At 24.2% G+C, this 24,761-nt stretch overlaps 6 protein-coding genes across 6 annotated transcripts; 5 read left to right on the top strand and 1 right to left on the bottom strand. All coding sequences in view use genetic code 6, as the record gives it.

The window, feature by feature from the left end:
* Positions 1-172: 172 nt before the first annotated feature.
* TTHERM_00467739 (transmembrane protein, putative) lies at positions 173-2,326 on the top strand (the record flags this gene model as incomplete). The annotated part of the gene is made up of 1 exon (XM_001470995.2): positions 173-2,326. The coding sequence occupies one exon, from the start codon at positions 173-175 to the stop codon at positions 2,324-2,326; it is 2,154 nt and encodes a 717-aa protein (XP_001471045.2).
* Positions 2,327-3,266: 940 nt separating this feature from the next.
* Positions 3,267-6,906, top strand: TTHERM_000467738 (cyclic nucleotide-binding domain protein; the record flags this gene model as incomplete). Its single annotated transcript, XM_012800259.1, has 5 exons — positions 3,267-3,335; positions 3,422-3,608; positions 3,703-4,400; positions 4,458-5,159; positions 5,218-6,906. 5 exons carry the CDS (start codon positions 3,267-3,269, stop codon positions 6,904-6,906), a joined length of 3,345 nt encoding a protein of 1,114 aa, XP_012655713.1.
* Positions 6,907-8,396: 1,490 nt separating this feature from the next.
* TTHERM_00467738 (hypothetical protein) lies at positions 8,397-12,000 on the top strand (the record flags this gene model as incomplete). Its single annotated transcript, XM_001470994.1, has 4 exons — positions 8,397-9,209; positions 9,876-10,293; positions 10,357-10,718; positions 10,828-12,000. 4 exons carry the CDS (start codon positions 8,397-8,399, stop codon positions 11,998-12,000), a joined length of 2,766 nt encoding a protein of 921 aa, XP_001471044.1.
* A 1,768-nt stretch (positions 12,001-13,768) lies between these two features.
* TTHERM_000467737 (transmembrane protein, putative) lies at positions 13,769-14,329 on the bottom strand (the record flags this gene model as incomplete). Its single annotated transcript, XM_012800258.1, has 1 exon — positions 13,769-14,329. The coding sequence occupies one exon, from the start codon at positions 14,327-14,329 to the stop codon at positions 13,769-13,771; it is 561 nt and encodes a 186-aa protein (XP_012655712.1).
* Positions 14,330-15,331: 1,002 nt separating this feature from the next.
* Positions 15,332-17,999, top strand: TTHERM_00467690 (jumonji domain protein; the record flags this gene model as incomplete). The annotated part of the gene is made up of 6 exons (XM_001025065.2): positions 15,332-15,487; positions 15,948-16,053; positions 16,505-16,623; positions 16,709-16,818; positions 16,900-17,034; positions 17,111-17,999. 6 exons carry the CDS (start codon positions 15,332-15,334, stop codon positions 17,997-17,999), a joined length of 1,515 nt encoding a protein of 504 aa, XP_001025065.2.
* Positions 18,000-19,424: 1,425 nt separating this feature from the next.
* On the top strand, positions 19,425-24,596 carry TTHERM_00467680 (Serine/Threonine kinase domain protein; the record flags this gene model as incomplete). Its single annotated transcript, XM_001025064.2, has 13 exons — positions 19,425-19,445; positions 19,537-19,776; positions 19,848-20,111; positions 20,177-20,374; positions 20,526-21,200; positions 21,257-21,462; positions 21,522-21,803; positions 21,862-22,277; positions 22,338-23,131; positions 23,262-24,050; positions 24,096-24,227; positions 24,277-24,402; positions 24,462-24,596. 13 exons carry the CDS (start codon positions 19,425-19,427, stop codon positions 24,594-24,596), a joined length of 4,278 nt encoding a protein of 1,425 aa, XP_001025064.2.
* Between the last annotated feature and the right edge of the window lie 165 nt (positions 24,597-24,761).

Below are 24,761 nucleotides of genomic sequence, written 5' to 3'. Positions count from 1 at the left end.
TGGAAATGCATGCTCAATGAACAAAAAAAAATAGTTAGATTACAAACAACTACTTTAAGGTTATTAAAGTTTTTATTATAATAATCCTATAGATTAAAAGTAATTATGTTTATTTTTGAAAAATAACAAATAAGAATAATAAATTTCTCAAATAAAAAGGTATTCATAGAAAATGGTGAATTAAAATAAGAAAATTTTAGGTTTAGCAATACTGGTTTTAGTAGCTTTCATATAGAAGGTAGAGTGCACTTTAAATGAAAAAGAAGTTATAAAAGTAGCAGAAAAAGTTCCTTTTTGCATCACCAATCTTGATTGGAAAGCTAAAAATTAGACTGATGGTGAGTAGAATATCTTCCTATTTTAAGCAAGCAAGGAGTCAGACTATTTACTTTTGAATGTAGCTAATTTAAATGATTTCACATTAAATCCTTCTATCATCATTACTTAGAGTCTTTAAGACCTAAAATAGGTTAACAGATAATCAGAAAAAAATTCAACCCATCACAATATTAATTACATTACATGCTCCCTTTCCTATACCTAATCATGCATTATCAGTAATCTATCCAGCAATGTAAAACCTGGATAAACATTTTATCTTATGTTTAAAAGACCTGGAGTAAACTATAAACCTATTGCAAGAATAATACCACAGAATTTCACAAAAACAGATAATACAGAAGTTATAGACATAGTGGCAAGTTAAAATTCAGGTATTACCTTATTAAATGATGATACAGTAAAATAAGTAAACATATAACTACCATAAATTAACTTAAAACAATTACAAAACGATGATGATATATGCCAGATAGAAGTTTTCTTCTTAAATCCCAACGGATCTCTTTTTGGAAAAAATAGCTAATCAAACTAACAAGTAGATTTATAAAAAGAAGTTAATATAACATTAAATAAAACACCAATCTCTTAAGACAGTATATTATTTTAAAGCAACTTACTGTAGAATCGTTAATTTGTTATCGAATTTGATCCCAAGAAGCTCTAGTAAATCACAGCAGAATAAACAAACAATGAACTGAGGATACAAGTTTCAAATAACAATAACAATAAAAATTGGATGGTTATAGCTTATAAATATAATATAGTCTCTAAAAAAGTTAGAAATGTTATTTTAACCACTCCTTTAATTAGTAACTTAAACAAAGAAATTAATTAATCCTAGTTATTAATAAAATTTTAAAATCCATTCTTAGAGCATTTATCTAGCTAAGACTAAGATAAAAAGAACCTCTTTTATTTAAATTAAGAAAAAGTTAATAATTCTTCTTTGCTATTTAATTTAAAATCTTTAAACTCTTAAAATTAAAACATTTCTGAAAATATAAAATCCAAGCTTTATTTTAGCAAATAATAATTAGAATCTGACTAACCATAAGCTATTTATAATGGCTTAGGTATATTTTCAATTGAAACTAAGTATGTTTTAAAAGCAATTAATTAAATAAATGATCTTCAAGGAATATACCTTCGTGTTTTGATTCAAGATGAATAAATTATCTAAAATAATTTAATTGAAATTAATACAAGAGTGTTAATGGATACTGATCAAAGTTATGATGCAAATGATAATGATAACAACAGTAATTAAAATAATAATAATAACAGTAATTAAAATAATGATAATAAAAATGACAAAATAAATGAAAACAATAATAGTAATAATGATAATAAAAATAACACCAACAACAATAATAATAATAATAGTAATGATAAGAATAAACAAGATAGTAACAGTAAAGGAGATCAAACGTTCCTATATATTATAGTAGTTGTAGGTTTAGCATTCATCATTATATCTACGTTAATTTATGTTAAGTGCTAAAATAGATAGCTTGAGGATCCTGAATAATTGGATGAAGTTGGAGAAGATGGAGAAAAATAAAGTGATAATCATGAAGATATAGAAAAAGGTCATAGTTCAGGAGACCATAGCGGAAACACTATTAAAAAGCCATAATCAACTAAAAATTCAATAAAAACAAACGGAAATCATATTTAATTAGCACAAGATGATGATAAATCTGGTCTTTATGAAATGGAGTAAAACCATTTATCTGACAGGAAATAGAATGCTAATTAAGGAGATCTCTCTGCAAATAATTTAAATAATGATAAAAATTAATTACTATCAAAGAAACCTCCTTAACGTAAAAAGAATAGAAAAAATCATTTACGTATTGAGATAGAAGAGTAAGATAACGCCAAAGAACAGTAGCAGTTTATAAAGCTTCAATAGCTGAAATTATTATAATAAAAGGCTCTTTAGTAAAAGCAGTAATAAAAATAAATTACTTAATAAAAATGAAATTTTATTTATAGTTAATCATTTATCTATTTAACTTTCTAACTTTCTCTTTAAATTTGTAAATTATTTGTAATTTCTCTATTGTGAGAGTTGTTTTTATGAATGTAAGTATTAGTTGAACTAAAATTATTTTTTTAATAAAACAAATCCTTTCATAAAGTATTCTAAATATTAAGTGGTTTTGATCAAAATAAATTGATTCAATTATTTTTTTCAATTTAGATATTATTAAATTTCTAATAATGAATAAAAATAAATTACAATAACTTTTTTAATTTTAAATTGTTATCTTAAAATTTTTTGAAAAAAACTCTTAATAAATGTTTATTATTTTGTATTATTTTAATATGTTTTTAATATTACCATTTCAACACACAAATCTTATTAATAATTAATGCTAATTCAATTACATTATTTGATAAAATTATAATAAAATTTAATAATCATTTATTTGTTAGTAAAGTAATTAAATATTTTTAACTCACCTATTTTCATTTTCAATTTGTTGTTCTGTTTAAATCTTTATTTATTTTTGCTTCATTCATTTTTTCACAACTTAAAATTAATTATAAATTTTGTAGAATATTTTGTGATAATATTATACCTTTGCTTGAGTTGATGGATGACATATAATTATCATTAAAAGTAAAAACCAACACACAATATCCATTCAAGTCAAAGTATTGAATTTTATATTGTTTTCATCCTTTGGGTAATTTTTGACACAATTAGTTTTTAGCAAAAAAAAAAATATATCAATTAATTTAGTAAGATATTTCTAATTACAGTTAAAATGTAAATTTTAACCAATAAAAATTTACACTAAATTAATAATTTATCTGAATAGATTACTAAATATAAGAAATATACATATATCATTAAACTGATTGAAGATAAACGGAACTTCTGAAGAAAGTTATCTTTAATCAATCTATCTGAGATGAGAAAGATATCTCAAACAATATAATCTAGAAATAAAAAATAAGTAAAAGAACAGCTATATTCTGATGTAAATCATGATAATATTTCGTTTTGCTTATTAATTCATTTTTTTTTACTATTTTTTTACATTTAATATGATTTTTTTATATGAAGGAACTAATTGAAGCTTTAAAAAGTGAAAATAAATCAAGTGAAGAAGTAGAGCTAATTCGAAGTAAGACTGCCGGATTAAGTTTTTTTCAAAGCTATTATGAAAGCAAACTTTAAGATTTACATGAATAAGCTTGCTACAAATTTAAATATGAATATATGAAAAAAGGAACTATTGTTTTTAGAATTTGTAATTACTTTTTCAAATTGGAATACCAAATTATTTAAAATTAATAAAACTTAAAAAATTTTGAATAAAATTATTTTATAACTAATGCTAATAGTTGATTAATCAGATAAATTTTACATTCTTCTGAATGGTGTACTTGAAATGCATGGCATAAAACCAAGTGATGAAGATGAGGTTGAATAAGATCTTGATGTTCTCTAAAAAAATTAAGGATAAAATAATCAAAACAATGCTGCTAATAATAACTCTGAATAGAAAAATGAAAAAAAAGATACAGTTTTGTATCTATAAAAGATATTAAAACCTGGTGCTTGCTTTGGCGAAATAGGTTTAATTTGTAATAAATCTAGAACAGGTACTATTACTTGCTCTGAAGATTCTCATTTTGCTGTAATGGAAAAGCAAGATTTTGTTGCTATATTAAAGCCTGTTGAAGAAAAAAAATTGCAGAAATAAACAGAGTTTCTTGGGTCACTTCCTTGTTTTAATGGATGGCCATTTCATTTCTTGAGGGATGTATATTTGAATATAAATAAACGGTAATTAAATAGAGGTGATTTCATTTTTAAGGAAGGTGATAAGGCTAACTTTGTTGCTATAGTTACAAAGGGTAAATTCTATGTTTATAAAGAGTTTTTAGTGTAAAAACCTTTAGTTATGGAAGATATAAGCAATAATGACTTGATTATTTAAAACGAAAAGCCTTCTAAAAAGAAGAATAAAGAAAAGGTAGTAAAACTTCCTTTTAATGTTAACGAGTCTTCTTTGAAGTAAAAAAAAGAAATTAAAAAGGTAAAATATTTTTTTAAAATAATATAAAAATATATATTTAATTTTTAATCTCAATAGGTATTAGAGCTAGGTGATAAAGATTTAGTAGGAGAAGAAGATATCATTAAAAACAGAAAGAGGTAATATAGCATTAAATGTGAGAGTACTGAAGGTGGAGAAATCATTGTAATTATGAAACAAGTATTTAGGGAAAGAATTCTTGCAAGAGATATAGCGCAAAGGACAATTATATCTCGAATACATTTAAAGGAATAAATATTTTAAGATCATGTTAATCTGATTGAATATAATTTATAAAATTTCAAGAAACTTTTGAGGGAAAATAGAGCTGAACTGAGATACGATAAATTAAAGGAATAAAGATTACTGTAAGAACAAGAAGAATATTATAAAAAATATTATTAAAATAGAAGAGGTTCTGAGTAAATTCAAAAGAACAGTAGTTTAGAAGTTATAAGTAGTAATAATAAAAATGTTGATTAAAGCTAATTATTCATTAAAAATTTGGATATTCTGATTGATCAAAGTAGTGGGGTAGGCATATAAAATTCTTCAGTTGTGATGAAAAGATAAAATTCTAATTCACCTTAAAAAATTCAAATTTAAAATGAGAAAGGATCATAGAGTCCCATAAAATCTCCTTAACTGCAGAGTCGAAATAGCCCAAGGGAAAAAAAATAGATAGAATAAAGCTAAACTCCTAATTAATTTTAAGAATAATTAAATTATATTCCAAATCTCATAGAAAAAGCAAATGAAGTATTTAAATATTTATTTTTCAGTTTATTTACTAATTTTAATTATTACTTTTAAATAGATCATTAACAAATCAAATGAAAAAAAAAGATAAAATTCGCTTAACTAATCAGGAAATTTCGAAGAAGAGGCTGAATTAATGAATAAATCTAGTATGATTAGATACTTATAATACAATAGAAAAAATCTAATGATGGACGAAAAAGGAATTGGTATTCCTTTGATTAATCCTTTAAAAAATGAAGAAGAATTAGATAGGTAAGTCAGAAAGCATCTTTAAAAGTAACCAAAAAGGAAAAACTATCTTGGTGAATGGAGAAATGGAATCGGCTAAATGGATAAAATATATGGTGTACTGAGAAATGCAGGCTATTTTGACTATAAATTGCATGAGTTAAGAGAAAATAAAGCTATTCGGAAAGATAGTCCTTCATGTTTAAATACACCCTCATCACAAATGAGTTCTCGAAATGATTGTCGAAGATAATTAAATCATAGTCTGAATTTATCTTCAAATAAAATTTAAATCGATTAAAATCATAAAATCACAATTAAAGAAATACAATCAATTGATGAAGACAGCTCACATATCTAAAGTATTAATCTAAATAAACCACAACAGTCTATCATTGAAAATGAACAAGCAGAATTAAAAAATGAAATTAATAATGTTATGGATTACTACTTAAATTAAAGTCATCTGTATAGTATCAGTAAAAATGAAGAGCTAAGTGAATAAAAAGGCTAATAAGAAGTTATGGGGAAAAAAATATTTTAAACTTCGATAAATGCTGTTCCAACAATACCTATGGTTGAAAGAAAAAAGATTCCATAACTTAAGCTAAATAGTGGGAAATATAATTTTTAAAATTCACCAAATAAGTATTCCTCAAATGGGGGAGCTTCTTCTATTAAAAGTGGAATTGGGAATTCGGATGATCTTTCAAGCATAAATTACCCCTTATAAAAAAATAAATTTACTAACTTGTCTAACATATAAAATAAATAACAATATTCAACACTTTCTTAATTCTATAATTCATAAAATATTTGTTAGCATCAAGTATTAACATACAGAGATTCTATTAATGCTAAAAGATACAATAGTAATAACCAGCCATTACCAGGAAACTAATCTGCTCGAAATTATGAATCAAGAACTACAACTAGCAGAGGCAATAGAGAAAATAGTATATCTCCTAATAGTTTTACTTTGAATTAAAATATTTAATACTCTTCTCGGTAATAATCAAGATAAAAATAAAGAGCTACAAGCTAGATAATGTAGGATTTATCAAGACCTATTACAAGAAATTAAATATTGAAATCATCTACTCCTGTTGATTATGCAGAAAAAAATACATCAATTTTACTTGAAGGATTTAAAGAATTTTTACCAAAGCCATTTAGAGAGTTTAATCCAACTCATAAACCACTTTCATTAAACCAAGAAAAGCGAGAAGAAAACGAAATTTTAAATTCTGATTTGTATTTTTAGAAATCAACAGCAAATAAAATTCAATAATTAAACAGATATTAAGTAAAATAAACGATTTCTTAATTTATGAATAGACACACTCAAAAATAAAAGTTGGTCATAGCAGATGACTAAAAAAATTCTGAATAAAATAAATAAGTTATTTTTGATGAATTAATAGATTAATCAAAGATATACCTTAATAAAATAAAAAAATAAGGAAATAAATCAAGAGATTTATCTTTTAATAATACACATCGTTCTTACTTTTGAATCAAATAAGAAATTTTATCGAAATTCAAAAATAAATTTCAATTTAAAGATAAAAATAATAAAATATTTAAAACAAAAACAGTAGCTTAAATTATTTAATAAAAAAAAAATTAATTGTTTCTAAATTTATATACATTTTTGTAAAAATTCACTTATAATTAAAGCAAAATCATAGCAAAATATAAAATTAAAAATGAATTAAAATTTATAATTTTAAATATTTTTAGTTGATTTAATAAAAATATCTCTTCTTTACTTTTGTTTTTAGAGTTTTAAAGAAACTCATAAGAGAATTATTTATTTAAAAATTACAAATTTTAACATAAAAAAAGCTATTTAAATAAAAAGAATCTATTGGTATTTATTTAAATAAATATTTGTATATATTAAATAAAATCTTTACAAAAAATGCTTTAAAAAATATAATTTTGAATAATTTTTAGTTTATTTTGAAAAATAATTTTTGATATCTATTTTTTCAAACTAATTAATTGCTTATCTTTTTAATAAAATAAAATTATTATGAAAAATGAAATTGATTAAACGTTTTGAATAGTTAAAACTTTGGAAAATAAATGATTTAATACTTTTTATAAAATTTAATTCATATTAATTTTTATAACTTAAAATAGTTTAAAAAACTAAAAATAAAAGATATACTTTTTAGGATACAAAAATATGAACTTATAAAAATTAATCATTATTGAGAAATTCTAATTAAAATATTAGTTAATTTCAATTTATTTTATTTTTTCATAATAATTTTTTTTAATAATGAAATAAACTAAAATTTTTAACAAATAAATTTTAAAATAAGATACTGATTATCACATATTAATTAAATAAAATTACTAAGATTATTTATATTTGAAATTAATATATGGTTGGGTAAAATTTAAATTAAATTCTCATTTTAAATTAAAAAATTTTGATATTTTGAATTACTTTTTTATTGATAAGTTAAAAATAGAATAGATTAATTAAAAAATATATAGTAAATTTATTCATTACTTCTTATTATGAAAGTAATGAAGAGGTTTTGAGAAAATATTCAATTAATTTATAAACAAGATGGGAAATTTGTTTGTAAGATGTTATACAAAAATCATAAAAAAATAATAGGTGGGTAGGTAGGTAAGTAAAAAACTAAATGGATAGCTAATAAATTATGAATGAAGAAGAAGAAAAAGAAAATTTATAAAATAAAGAAAATAGTTAAGAAGATAAAGAGATTGAATGCAAATAAACATTGAAATTTATAGCTTGTTGCAAACAATAAAAGAAAAATACATAAAAATTTGCTTAAAAGAATTATTAAAACAAATAATCATTAAGTAAATTAAATTAGTTTAGATTTAAAGTAAGACTAAGGCGATAGCAAACAATTAATAAATAGGGAAAATAAATCAAGTGAAAATCGAAAAATAGCCATATAATCCCATAAGCTCAAACCAAAGCAAGTTTACATTTCATATAGAAATAAAAAGAAAATGTCAGTGTCCAAAGATTTATCAAGCAAGATTAGCAGCGATCGTATAAAATTGTAGGACCAGATCATCGGATAATTTGATGAAGATTTATAATTAAAGATATTTTGTGAAAAGCACGATAACCAACTTGTGACAGAAATATGTTGCAATCCCAACTGCGATCGATAGGATTAATTATTTTGTTAAGTATGCATACAAAAGGACATGCGTCATAAGGACGAATGCTCAAAATTCATCCAACCTATTGAGGTAGGCATTTAAATGATTGCAAAAAGATTTTAAGTGGTTTGTCCTGAAAACAACTAAGAGGTGTTCAGAGAAAATTTCGACTAGTTGACTTTTAGCGAAAAGTAAAATATACAAGAATTTGAAAAATTCATATAGCTATAAAAGTCAAAAATTGAGAAGGACATATAGACTATAGTCGAAACCTTCTAGCAGTAGATGGAGGGAATAAAGGCAGATTTGAATAGAAAAATGGATGAGCAACTTAAAATTTACAAGAAAAACTACTCCCATTTTAAGAGTTAGCTAGATGCAGGTAATGGTGCTGAATATAAAATACTTCGCGAATGCTCAGAATATAAAAATTTGTACAAGAGACTTAATAACAGCAACGAAGAAGAAGCTATTCATTTTTTGAAAGAAATCAATAAGATGTTGAAAAAATATACTGTAGAAGATAAAGCAACGGAATATAATATGAATTCAATACATGATTTGTCAATATTGTTGACCGATCAAACAACTAATCCACCCACATATTAATCCCATAATTTTGAAGTTTTTTCACTGAGCAGCATCAAACTGCAGGTAAAATATTTTTAATTTTGCTTTGTGTGCTAAAAATTTTCAATTTTCATTTACTTGTAAAATTTAATATCAAGCAATTGGTGTAATTATTTTTTTTTGCTTCTCATTGATTTAATTAATTAATTAATTAATTTATTCAAAGACTCTTTTGTTTTTGTTTTTCTTCTTCTTTTTGCTTTAATTTCTTTTTCATCAATCATTATTTTTTAATTGTTTGTTTTACTTTCTAATCTTAAAAATTAATCAGTCAAATAAACAAATAAAGTAAAAATGATGTTATTTTCTTTAAATACCAGCCTCTGTCTTTCATTATTTTTGAATAAAACGCTTAAAATTAACTTTAATCATTCATTAAATCATATAACTAAAATTAATCAAATCAATATTAGTTAATTAATTAATTCATACTCCAAATACTCAAAATAGCTAAATATCAATTTTGATTTAATTGAAAATTACCCTCCTTCTTTCCTAATTTCAAATTTTGGTGTATTTATTTGTTTTATAATTTATTTTTGATTTTTATATCAACAAAAATAAAGAATTAGATACCATTTTTTTAACTGAATAAAATAATTTTTACTTTGACAAACAATAAGATTTTTTTCCCAAAAAAATATTTGTTTTTTAATTTTAATAAAATTCATACTTTAAATAATAAAAAAGATAGAGCTTTTAAGCAACAAAATTATTGAAAGCATAGAATAAAATCTTCTAAATACTCCCTTAGAAAAATTTTTATTTGAAGATTTATAGTAGTAATAGAGTATAACTTAAAGTACTAATATTACTGATCCTAATTCTAACAGATATACAAGGAATGTGACTTCTAGATTTACAGTAAACCCAAGAATGCCTGAATTTCAGTTCTTTGAAGATCAAGATTAATTAAATTCTAGCGATATTTTCTTAAAGAATGAACTTTAGTATAAAAGTAAGCATCAAAATCTAAGCATGAGTAAGAATCAAAATGATAATTCTCCTTTAATAGGAGATATTAGAATTAACAGTAAAGACTGGCCTAACTCACCGTTGAAAAAAGAAAGATCGAAAACATATATAATAGACTAAAGCTTTTCAGAAAGTAAATTATAGATTTAGATAGATAATAGTTTTATTTATTTAAAATTTTATTTTATTTTTTTAGGTATTGAGAAGCAATAAATTGCATTTTCACATGAAAAAAAAAACTGCTTAATTAGATAAGAATAAAAGAACTTCTTTTTAGAAAGAAGCTAATCAACCAAATCTCTGCAAATAAACGAAAATGTATGTGTCACTTCTCTTGCTGTATTAGCAGAGAACATAGTTGCTATTGGATTGACAAATAACTACATATAAATTTATCTAATGGAAGCAAATAAACTATTGCAAGAAATAGAATGCAAAAACTGGATTTATTCCCTTTCTACACTCAAGCTCTTTAAGGATACTTCTGTATTTAAGAGTGTAGCAGAACAAATACTTGAAAATCCAGAAAGAAAAATGAGTGAATATGGCTTTAGACTTGTAAATTTTTATTATTTCTTTATAAAATATGTGCAACATTTATTTATATGCTTACATTTATTTTTAATACATTTTTATAGGATAAAAATTTACTTTTTAATTATAACAGCTAGGAGGTAGTGAAAATTCAGTTAAGATTTGGGATACTAATTTTATTAGAAACTAAAAAATATATCCAATCATGGAATTTAGAAAAGAAGGATTCTTTAGAGGAATGTCTCTATTAGATCTTCAAGACAACAATAATTTGTGTTGTGGTGATTGGGATGGAAGAATTTTTATTTGGGATTACGTACAAGATAACCTCTTATTTAAGCTTGATACTCAAGGATAGATTGTTCATCGTCTTTCTTTAATTAAAAAGCAAGAAATGTTTATTTCTGCTCATAGAATGGACTACAACTAAGGTGGTATTATCTTATGGAAACTAGATTATGATTAAGAGTAGCAGAGTGATGAAATATCCACTGGATTTGGGTATTTCAATAATATTTAATAGTCTCAAAAAATACCATTTAACTAGTATGAGGAAGCTGAAAGCGCTTAAGCAAATAATACAAATCCTCATATTAATTTAGGGTATGATAAACCATAAATGATTTAGACTGTAAGTTAATTATAAGATAAAGATGCTTCTACCAAAGTTGGTAAAGAAGTTTTATCTCCTACTAAGAACAAGTTAATTAGATGCACACAGATCAAACGTCTTGAGGAGGCAAACAGTGTTAATTGCTTTGTGTCGCTTAAGACTAATCCTGATTATATTGTTACCAGTGAGCGTAATCATATAAAGTTGTGGGATATAAAAGAAAAGAAACTCATTAAAACTTTGTACAAAGGAGAATCTAAAGCAAAGGATATCCTTTTGATTGAAAACTCTAGCAGTGGAAGCAACTATTTCGTTACATTGTTTGCCAACAATTCTGTGATGAAAATGATAGACTCTAATGAATTCCTTGTTGGATAATATTAATTAGAAGATTATCCATGCGATTAATGTAGAAAATATTTTCATAGTTCTAAAATGTCCTTCTTAGAAGCTCAAGATGGATAGCTATATGTTATAGTTGTGAGACACAAGCACATATGTGCTCATTTTAGTGAGTACATGTCATAGCAATAGTATTCCTAAATTGAGAAATAGTCATCTATTCAAATTCAGCAGACCATTAAATCTCAAAATGATCAAATCAAAAATTTCTAAAAATGCACACTTTTCACTCGTCTTTCGCTGCAAGGGTTGAAACTCCAAGTTGCAAAGCACTCCAAAAATAACTTTTGAGTGCTTATGAATAATCGCAAAAAGGATGGATATGATTGATACAGATAAAATAACTTAATACTAAGAATTTCAATACATTTTTTCAATATTGCTTTGCATCTACCATTAAAGATAGATGCGGAGTTTCCTTAAATTATAAAATAAAAACCTCATCTTAACACTATTATAAAAGTAATTTGGCATTTTATTTTAGTACTCCTCTCTCTTCTCAGAAATTATAGTCAATAATTTTAAGCAGCGGTTGATTTAACTCACTCATTCATTCATAAAAAGCTGATTAGTTTCCTAAAAATGTTTATTTCACTATTTTACTTTTTTTTATTGTCAGATCGAATCATAAAATCTAAGTGAAAGGCTATAAAAAATTGAATGAAACAATATGGAGGAGAAAAAAATGAGCTTTTTTATCCATAAACCACCATTAAACAGCCATATTGAAATAGCTTTCAAGGATTAGATAAATAAAATAACTGAAAATTTGATATAAAACATTTTTAACTTAAATATTTATTTTAGCAAGCTATTCATATAAACCTTTTTGCATAAAAATAAGACTAATAATAAAGACTGAGAAGAGAGAGATGTTAACGCAATTTAAACTAAATTATTTAACAAATAATACTAAATTCAAAGGCCGCATGCGTGATTTCTTAGTGAAGAATTTATTCAATTATCTTGCAAGGCAATAGCTTCCTGCAAGTGAAGTAAATAGATATAAAAAAGGGAAACCAATTAAACAAAAAAAAAAACAAGCAAACAAACAAAAAAAATAAATCATGTATCCAAGCTTGCTTGAAGCAGATTAGCCTTATTAATTAATTTATTAATATAAAAAATTAAAATATCAAACGATATAATTTATTCAATCCTCTTATTATTTTTTATCACCTCATCATGCTGAATTATAATAAACGCCCTTGTTCATAGAAAGTTTTAAAGACGTCTATTATAAATGACTCGCAATTTCTTCCCTATTAATACTTTTTAATTTTTATAATTTATCTATTTCATTGAATTAGAGGAGCTTAGAATATATGAATTTTTATTTCTGATAGATTTTAGCAGAAAACAAGAGATTAAAACATTTTTATATTTCTTTTCAGCAAATCCTGAAAATGATTAGTTCATCTTCATTCCAATAAAAATCTAAAATCTTCTATCTATCTCCTTTCTTTTAGAAGCTTACCCCTTAAAATTCTTTCAAATTAACTTTTTTCAGAAATACTTTTGTACTCAAACTAAAATAATAGTTTCCCCCAACATTTAAAGGCCCCTTCTGTTGGAAATGAAATATTATAATTTCAAAATACAGAAAAAATGATTGTAGGTTTTTCAACATTTTAACTACTATCTTTTACCCATATAAATCAAAGAAAAATTAAAAAGGATTTTTTGCGCCAATACAACTGTATTATAATTAAAAGTGACACTATATAATTTTTTAGTAGCACTGAATAGGCGTTGATTTTCTCTCAAAATTTAAAATCTAATGAAGTGTTTTTAATTTGAGAGCTGCTTTTTAAATTTTAAAAGAATTTGAAAAAACAACATTTTTACCAGGCCTTATATTTATCATATAAAAATGTTTAAACACACAAATATTAAAAACAATAGCTGTAAAGAATAAACGAATGGATAAATATGCTTGAGTCATTTTTTTAAATTCCAAAAGGAGATGATAGGAGTCAAGAAAAAATGAAGTACTATCTAAATTTCTCAAATAATATATAAATAAAACCTCCTTACTTTATTTACCAACAATTTTAATTCAAAAACATGCAATTAGAGACCGACTCTCAACCAATTTACTGAAAAAAAAAGAAACTGTGTTAATGAATAACTAACTAATCAACTAACTACTAATCGCCTCTAATTAATTAATATTTTAAGCAGATTTTTATTAGTCCTTTATGAATATAAATTTTCTACTCTTGATAATCCTAAGATAGATGTTTGAAATTTAAGTAAATCGTATTTTTTTTGATGCGAGCAGAATGGTGGAGCAAAAAAATTAAATTTTTAATTTAATACCCTTTAATGTTTATTTTTTCTGCATTTGATCAAGATAGATTTTAGATTAAAATATACAACTCTATAAAAACAAACTCTTATTAATTAGATAGATTTTTAAAAGTTCATATCCTTTTTAAATGAGCAAGCAAAGCAACAGCATTATTTTGCTGAAATGCAGAAAGATTTTAAAATAAATTTTCCCTGATTAGTAATGTTTGTATGATTTAACAGATATGAATTTAAATAGGATAGCTTTATTAGAAAAATACATAAATTAGTAAATAGAATACATTGTATATTGTTAGTTTCTATTCATTGCATTTATTAATTGCTTGTTTCTGTTGTAATTTGATTGTTTACATGTAAATAGCTACTAATAAGGGAAAATAAGATTTAATTAACGATTTTCATATTGAATACAAGGGCATTCAATCAATAGATCAATCAATCAATCAATCATTCATTCATTTTCATTGTCGATGATACTGCAGAAAGAGAAATTTCTAACTTATTTTTTACTTTTTTGATTTGAGCAAAGCAAGCACCTATGAGAATGAAAATTTCTGCTCTTTAAATTTCTTGGAATAACATTTTAAAATGTTTTACAATTTACTCACATGATTGTAATGAAATAATCATAATAATCAAAGTAAAGGATTATTTTAAGTCCCCTTTTGGTGCTTGATTAATTTTCTATTTTTCTAAATTAAGAATTTTAGAAACAAACAAATAGTGGGGAGAAAAATAACTCTATAAAGGATTAAGATATATATATATTTTTTTTTTTAATTAAATTTTTCTTTTATTTGAGTCAGATTGAATTCAAATGTCATTAATATAATTAATTTTTAATTTCTCCCCCTCCCATAAAGCATTTTTTATAATTAATTTTTAGTCTATAGACATGAAAATTTTATAAATTTTATCAACTTCCTATTTAGTACATTTTCAAAAATTTTAGTAAAAGGAAGAAAGATTATTTGATAAATAAAATAGAAGAAAAAGAATAGATCGATAATTAACTATATAAACAAAAAAAAAGACTTATTAAAGAAATCAAGTAAATAAATAAGGGTGGGAAGAGAGAAAGAAATTAAAAGAATATAAGAAATAGGAAATAAATAAACAAAAGAGAAAATAAATAGAATCGTGGGGGGAAAAAATAGAAAAGTACTTTTTAAAAATCAAAAAACAAATAAGGTTAAAAAAGAAACAGTAAATTCAAAAAGATTGCTATCGCAAAAAGTAAAGAAGAGTCTTAACAAAGCAAGCAAAAAATTATATAAAAAAAGTTTAAAAAAAGGTGTAAAGGTTTAAAATGGCCAGTACTAGCACAATGCAATCAAGGGAATCAGATTCAAATACTATCCCCTTTTGTCCAATCGTTCATCCTACCTAAAAGGAATTTAACGATTTTAACACTTATATTGAGAAATTAGAAAAAGAATATTCATAAAATTATGGCATGGTTAAAGTATGTCGTTTGTTTAATTTTCAAATTCACCCAATTTGCAAATGTTTTTTCATTTAAAAAGCTATTATTTGCCATTAAATTAGAAAATGCTTGATTTTTGTTTGCATTCGCACAAGTATTGATTAGTTAGCAAACCCAATTTCGTTATATTTTCATTCAATCGCGCTTATTTCAACAAACTTTTTTTTTTAAGTGCTCTCATTTTGCTTAGTTTTAATTTTATTTATTGTCTAAATTCTATGTGTTTCTCTTAATTTTAGTGGATATGTTTATTTTTAAGGCAATAGCTATAAATAAATAAATAAATCAACCAATCTTCTGCAGTGTGAAAACTTTTTATTCAATAAACTCAAGCTAACTAGCTAACTAACTAAAATCAAACAATTAAACTATTAAAAACTTCTTCAAATTCTGATTAGTATATTAATTAAATTATTTTTATTTGTATTTTCTCCTAAAGGTCGTTCCTCCCAAATCTTGGAAGGCGAGACAGGCTGACTATGAAGAAAGCCTTGATGATAAAATGATTGTTGGCCCTATTGAATAAAATCCTTATGGCAAAGGAGGTAAATAATTAACTTCTACTCATTCTTATATATTTTCTACTTTATTTTCCTAATAATAAAATATAAAATAATCTAGTTTCTTATTTTTGAACCTTCAAACAACCCTTTTCTTTTTTTTTTTTCGATACAATCTTTAATTAAATATTTAATTAAAAGGGATAATTATTAATTTTACAAACTTTCTCCTTTCCTCTATTTTAAAAGCCCTTTTTTCCCCCTCCTTCAACTCACTGTTTAAATTAATTTCTTATATTAAGAAAATTTAATTCCCTCCCAAGCAGCGGGATGATTCATTAATTCATTCCAAAAATCGCTTGAAAGCAAAGATTATCCAATCAGATTATGACTTTTTGTCATTTCTGATTAATAACAACAAAAAACATTATATCTATCAATCTCTTTTCTTTAAATATACTAGTAAATATTTTAACCATTTTCTATTTATTTATAGGTATCTATGAATGCATCCATATTATGAAAAAGTCGATACCTTTCCGTGAATACAAAAAAAAAGCAAGGGATTTTGATAAGGTAACTGATAATAAAACTATTGAGAAGGTTGAAGATTTGGTAAGATTTTTATTTCATTTCTACTTATGCAACAAATTTCCATCAACAAATCGTTGCTCATAATTCTTTTATAACAAAAATGCAGTTTTGGAAGAATATCTCTTTCAGTCCTCCTCTATACGGTTCAGACATGCAAATGAGTCTCTTCGATGACGGCGTTAAATGGAATATGAAAGAAATGCGCTCTATCATGAAGTAATTTAAACTATTTAATTCTTAAATTTAATTAAAAATTCTAATTTAATTAAATAACTTTACTTTTGTAAATATTAAAAGTGATGGTTTGACTTCTAATATTGCTGGTGTTAATACTCCCTATTTATATATTGGAAGCTGGAAAACTTTGTTCGCTTGGCATAAAGAAGATCTTGATTTAGGAGCTCTGAACTACCTCCATTACGGAAAACCAAAGTAAAAATTTAATTCATTAATTTAATTTGGTATGCTTTATAATTTTTATTTAAATATACTTTTATTATTTTTATAGATTCTGGTATTGCATCGCTAGATCAGACGCTCACAAGCTTGAGTCATTTGCAAAGGCTAATTTTGCAGAAAGCTTTGCTAAATGTCCTGAATTCCTCAGACACAAAACTACTGTGATTAATCCTTACTAAATGATAAAGAAATTAAAAGGTGATATTAAGATTTCTAAGATGTCTCAAGAAGCTGGTGAATTCATAGTTGTATTCAGTGGAGCTTACCATCATGGTTTTAATTGGGGATACAATATTGCTGAAGCTGTTAATTATGCTACACTTGGATGGTTAGACTTTTTCCCTCAATCCAAATAATGTAGATGTGCCTCAGATAATGTTAGTATCGATCACAACGATTTCATACTTACTCTTCTTAAAAATCGCCCTGAATTAAAAAATAGAACTGAAGTGAAAAATTTCTAAGCTTGGTTAAAATAAAAATAATTAGAGGAATAAGAAAATATGGCGAGTGAAGAGGAAACCAGCAAAGAATAAAATTCAAGTGAAGAGTAAGTTGAAATGAAAAAATCTATGATACCAGTAGTTGTACCTGAAAAAAAGAAAAGAGGACGTAAAAGTAAAAAAGCTGCCACCATAGAATCTGATGAAGACTCAAATAATCACAAGGCAGAGACTAGAGAGAACTCAACTGAACCTTAGAGAATTCAAAAGAAAATATAAAAGGCTGAAAAATAATCTAAATAAAAACTGAAAAAAGAATAGAATTAACAAAAAAAATCAGTAAAAAATTTAAATGAAGCAAACAAAGCATTATCTTCCCCCATATAATAAACTGAATAGTCTTTAACATAAAGCCCTCCTTAATCTAATCGTAAGACAAGCAGAAAGAACTCATTGAATATGGAAGTAGAAAAGGTTGAGTAAGAAGTTAATTGAAGATGAAAAGTTTTGGTAAATATTATGCTTCTTTCCAAAAAAAAATTATCTCTAAATGCTTTATTAGCTGATAAATAAAAAAGAAGCTTAAAATTTTTCCATACTTTTAATTTAAAAAAACCTCTTACTAAAAACAAATATGTAAACTAATTGTCTAACAAACACTAAAATTTCTAAGGAATGAAGCTTTTCTTTTTCTGTTTCAAATATGAATATAAACATATATTATACTAACAATAAACAAACAATCCAATCAATCAAACAAACAAACAAACAAATTAAAAAAAAAGAGTAATCAAACTCTTAGCATAAATAATATAAAAATCTAAATAATTATAAGACTCAGTAAATGATGTACTACTATATTAAAGAAATAGAAAATAACTTTTAATACAGAATAAATAAACAAATTAACTCACTAATTATAAGCGAGTAATTAAACCACTAATGTGAATTTTAGTATTAAACATATAAAATATCTAAGATAATTATAATAAAATTAGAGTTTGAGATTTGCCCTGCTATAATTATTATACTCCTACTTCTCGCTCTCTAAAACTACCTATAAAATAAATATTTACCAATATGCATTTAATTTTAATAATTAATACATGCAATTATATAGTAACTATTTTTTTGACCCACTTTTAAAAATTTATGGAATAATTCGACTCTAATTTGATTTGGATGACCTAAGAGCTCTTGAATGTGAGAATTAACCTAATTAACTGCATTACCATAAATAAACCATATATATACTATTAAGTAGTTGATCTATTCTTAATATTATTTTCAAAGCTAATTTCAAAAATATTATTTATGTATATAAATAAATACTTAATCATTAATACTTATTTCATTATCCTATGTCTAATTTTATTTGTTTGTTGACACATTTTTGTTTTTCAGATAATTCATTAACCTTCACAATTTAGAATTATTTTTAAAAATAAATTTATTTTGCTTGATATATTAAATATTAATGTAAACTTATTAAACCATTAAAACTCGAGTAGTATTTTATGTTCAACGCTTCCTTCTTAGATTTTAAAATAATAAATGAATGAATTTATAAATAAATATACAAATAAATACATTATGGATTGACAGACAAAGTAAGAAAATAAGATATTTATTATGTTAAAAATATTTGAAGTAATTTGATCAACAACACGTTAGAAAATTTATAATTCAGATGATATGTAAAAGATTTACAACTAAATTTTTTGATAGTAAATGAATCTAATCTTTCTATCTTTCTTCTTTATTTATTTATATATTTTATTATTTGTTAAACATAAAAAAAATAAGCTATTTTTAATAAAGTTTGATCAAATATAAACATTTTTATAAACCACTGATATTAATTATTTCGTAATTAATTTCACAAAATCAGTCTTAATTTGATAGTTTTTATAGGATTATATGCAATAGTAAAGAGAGAAGGTCAATAAAATTTATTTTATTAGCTGCATTTATTTTATTGAAAGCTATTTTGTGTTTTATTGGCTCTTATAGCACCATTTTATATATATAGGATAACAGAGGAAGTAGCAAAAAATAAAAATAAATAGCTTCTTAGGATATATCTGCTCAATAAAATCAAAATAAAATTTTGCAAAATGACTCTTAATACGCTTTAGATTATCCTAATTTTCCTAAAACGTAGAATAAAACAAAAAATAAAAAAAAGAAATCAGCAAATGGCAAAGAAATAAATTAATTCAATCAGTCATAAGCTGGTTTGAAAAATTATAGTTCAGAAAAACATAATATTGTAATTTTATTCAAATAAATTGTGTAAAAAGTGAAATTTTATAAGGATTTTTATTTTAAATACTTTGATAGGAATATGGTAGCAATGAAGAAAATATACTATTTAAAGATTCGCAGTCAAATATAATTCAAGATTAAAGCACAAATCCAATGAATATAAAGTAGTCTTTTTCTTCTCTAGATTATAAATCGCCTTCACTAGAAGCATTAGAAAAGCTATCAAAAAAGTCACTAAAAAAATTAGGTAAAGAATAAAAAGTAAAACCCACTGAACAAAGCGATGAAAGCTTTAACTTAATTATAAGAGAAATTGATGTATTAAAATGCATATTTGAAGTAAGTCATTTATTTAATTAAAAATTAATATGATTCACTGCAGAAATTATAATATATTATTATAGGACTAAATGAAAATTATTATTCCTCATAGCAAAAAAATAATGGGATAAATATAGATTGATCTATTCCAAAGCAGGATACCTGAGAATTTAAGAACTATCATAAGATTTAAGTATACATATACAATTGAGTATCCTTTCACGCCTGTGCATTTTGTAGTAGAACCAAAATAAAATATTCCTGATAGAATAGATGCTACTGTAATTTTAATTTTAAATATCTTAAGACAAGGAATATGAAATATTTAAAAATTGTTAAAAAGAAATTATAATATTTTTTGAATGATATAATGATATTCTAAAACATTTAATTAATTTTTGTGTAATTGAGGTGTATTAAATTAATAAATAGAAATTCAGATCTTAACTCATTGAAGATATAAAAAAAGTAGCAAAGAAGTAATAGGAAAAAATGGAAGAGAGTGTGTTTAATATTTGTAGTATGATTTTAGATTTTGTAAAGGAATTTGATGAGGAATGGATTTAATAGCAATAAGCAAAAGGCTAATAATAGTAACTTCAAATGTATAAAAACCCTTCAACTATACTAGAAGATTAAGATGAAAATGCTGATACTGTACATACACTACCTTAGAATGTTAAGCAAAGCGACATGTCTTGTATTGATAATTCTATGAGTAAAAATAAAAGCAGTCTTGATTAGCTCTAAAGTTATGCAATCAAAAAGAGTTTTGTATATGAGTATTAAGATAAATTGTTAGGAGATTTTAGAGAAGAAGTTAACTTATCAAGATAGTCCTTATCTTCGACAGACTAAGATTAATAAGAGGAAAAGGTTCTTGAAAATTTGAAGAGTGCATATAAAACTAATTTTGAAGAGGTTGAATAAATTGGAAAAGGTGGATTTGGATAAGTTTACAAAGTTAAAAACAGACTTGACAGCTTAAATTATGCTGTAAAAAAAATTAAGCTTGATATTAACTAAAAAGAGTTAACAAAAAAAACTCTTAAAGAAGTTAAATTATTGAGCATATTGCAGCACAATCATATTGTCAGATACTATTAAGTAAGTATTTTGGAGAAATTAAATCAGATAATCAATTTATGTAAAAATTATGTAAGGCTTGGTTAGAAAAACCTGACGAGAAAACGTTATAAGAGTTTGAAAACTCTGAAGAGGAAGACGAGCTTAGAGAAGATTCAAAAGAAGAAGAATGTTCATCAGAAAACGATAGCGCTCCCTCTAAAGCCAGTAAAGAAAGTTCAATGTGCTTCGAATTTATAGAATCTTCAGAAGAAAGTTCATTGCCATTTGAATTTGAAAATTAGTAAACAAATATAATCATAGTCATTATTCCTGCATATCTAATTTGATGATTTAAAATAGTTCAGATAATGGTATAGTTTTTGAAGACAGCGATGGGGACGAAGAGTAAAAATAAAAAAATTAAAATAGTTCTACTGCCAATAATAAATAAGAGACTCATAAAAGGAAAGAAAGTTAAATCTAAGACATAGATGAGACTGATTTTTTTACTAAAGAAGATAAAAAGAAACATCACAAGAAAAAGAAGAGTAAAGATTTCCGTTTATTGCACATTTAAATGGAGTTCTGTGGAGGAAGTACCTTAAGAGAGATGATAGATAATCATTTCTTTTGTGCTGAAAAGTAAGTAGAGTTATTTATTTATTGTTCAATAGCAAAATTTTAAATATATTCAAAAAAGGGAAAAGAGAATATCTTCCAAACAAAAAAAATCTTTATTGGCTCAGATATTAGAAGCCTTGAAATACCTTCATGAAAAAGAGTTAATTCATAGAGATTTAAAGCCACAAAACATTTTACTTGATTAAAGTGGATAAATTAAATTAGTTGATTTTGGTCTAGCAACAACTTTAAAAAAAGAAAGATAAATAGAAAGAAAAGCTGTCTTAAATCTAAAAAGAGCAAGTTCCGTATAAAGTAACTTCTATAATGCCAGTAGCTTACCTGGTGAAATAGATTATAAAGATAAAAAAAGCGAAAATTCAAATAATTATTTCCCCTCAGAAATCACGAGAGGTGTAGGAACTGGAGTATATAGAGCACCTGAATAGGAAAATACTTCAAGTTACTGCACTAAAGCAGATATGTTTTCGTTAGGTATTTTAAATTAAGCAAAATAATACTTTAATAACTTGATATTTAAAATCAATAAAATAGGAGTAATTATATTTGAAATGTGGTACCCACTCCCCACTTTTATGGAAAAATATCAAACACTCAAAGAAATAAGAGAAAAGAATCAACTTCCTTAAGATTTTAATTTGAAAGTTGGAAATGATGCTAAGGAAATAAGGGATATACTAACTAAATTACTTGACCCTGATCCGAGTAAAAGATATTCAGCAGAAGAACTCTTGAAGACCCTTGAAGATGAGTAATATTTAGAGCATCTAAGTTAGATTACAAACCCAAATAATGCAGATCACAGAAAACTCATAGAATATCTATTTAAAGTTTAAAATCTACCTAGTGCTATATACACTGTAGAGCCTTACATCAAACTTATTAGATTTACTTAATCTTATTAATTGATATAAGATAGAATCAAATCTGTCTTTGAAGCTCATGGAGGTATAAATTTGGAGGCTAATCCTTTAGTACCATTAACAGAAAATATATACCTAAATAAGCTATATTTGAATACAAAACAGAGTAGACTTCAATTCAGAGTTAAAATGTATCATAATATAATTAAAAGGTAGTATAAATCTATTATGTTAGCTAATACAGGAACTCTTGTTGAGTTTTCAGATAATTTGCTAACGCCATGGATTCAAAAAGTTAAAACCCGACATTATATTTAAATGAAAAAGCTTGAAAAAAGAGATAATCTTTTGCAGAAAGAGCTTTCAAGTATGATAAAACGTTATACTTTTGCGTGCATTCAATTTTAAGACTCTGAAAAAAAGAAATTCTACCCTGTTGAGAATAAGAGAGCCTCTTTTGATATTGTAATTAATTGTTTAAGCAAGCATAATTATCTAAAAATATTTTTTTATACGAAAAATTTATTATTGAATTTTATATTTACTCATAAATTAAAATATTTATTTTGATTTGCTGTATTTAATAAATAAATAGGTTTATATTAAGGATGAAGAATATTAATCTTAAGACATTAGCTCTGTTAGATAATATTATGAAGCAAATCTGATAAGAGTTGCTTATGAAGTTATAAGAATGTTTTGCAAAGATACTACTAAATATAAAATAAGAATAGGATTTTCAGGGCTACTTGATATGCTGATTTCAAGCATATCAATCTAAGAAGAGACATTACTTAAGATTTTAGCAGATAAATCTATTATGGAAAAAATTTAAGACTTAAGAGAAAATGATTTCAGATAAATTAATTAACTGGAATAAATTTTTATTGATTAATATGGGATATAAAAAGAAATATTTCACCAAATCATAAGTTTTTTCAAAATAAGCTCTGCAAATTTAGACACTTTTAAAGAATATCTTGAAGAAAGATTTATAAAATATTAAAATGAAATAAACTTAATACATTAATATTTATTAGAATTAACTTCGTATTTAGACCTATTTAAAATTCCAAAAGAAACACTATATTTCGATACTTGCTTACTACCAGACAATCTGATGTATCACTCAGGACTTCTTTTCGATATTATAAATTACGAAGAGCTTGAATTTATTAAGAAGAGAAGCAATAAATTAAAAGAAATTAATACACATCAAGAATCAAATATTCTTGCTAAAATATTTATAAAAGGAGGTAGATATGATCACTTTTTTGTTGAAAGTTAGAAATAAAAATAGCAGGCACCTGAGGGTATTGGATTTTAGGTTTATATTGATGAATTATTTAATCATTTCTTCAGGCCAATTCTATCTCAATATGATGTAAGCAAGATTATTTAATTCCCTAAATAATATTTTTATTTTTAGAATTAGGAAACACAAATTTAGCAATAACTTTAAGACTATAATGAAATAGAAGCTATAATAATTAGCATTGATGAAGACCTTAAAGAAGAAAAGTTTATTCTAGCTGACGAGCTCTGGAACCATTAAATAAAAGTAAAAATTTTTTTCTTCTCTAAATATTACATTTTTATTAATAATAAAGGCTCATGTAATTATAGAACCAGTTTAAGCTCTTTTCCGTATTTTGGAGACTCTCAAAAAGCAGAAAATAAAATTTTTAATTACAGTCAAGAAAAAGAAAGCTTAAAATCTAAATTCAAATCAAAAGGTATTGACAAAATATATATTTTTTAATTTTAATTACAATAAAATTATTTTAATAAATAGACAAAATATAAACTGTAAAGTCTTGCGTAATTAAATTAAAAGAACAGCGAAAAAGAAAGAGAATACGAAATTAATGAGATAATAGAAATTATTAATAAATCTAAATACAATCCAAAGTAAAAGTATTTAAATTGAATTTATAAAAAAATAATAAAAAAGCACTTGGTTAAAAATAATAAATCAATCACTAATTATTTATAATTAATTAATTAGTGGTAAAAAATATTTTAAATTTGTTTATTTATCAAAATTTTGTACAATTTATTTATTTATTTGTTTTATCTTTTATTTTTTATGATA

The sequence above is a fragment of the Tetrahymena thermophila genome, assembly GCF_000189635.1.
Source record: "Tetrahymena thermophila SB210 genomic scaffold scf_8254371, whole genome shotgun sequence".
Lineage (NCBI taxonomy): Eukaryota > Ciliophora > Oligohymenophorea > Hymenostomatida > Tetrahymenidae > Tetrahymena > Tetrahymena thermophila.
This window is presented reverse-complemented; position numbering and strand designations above follow the sequence as displayed.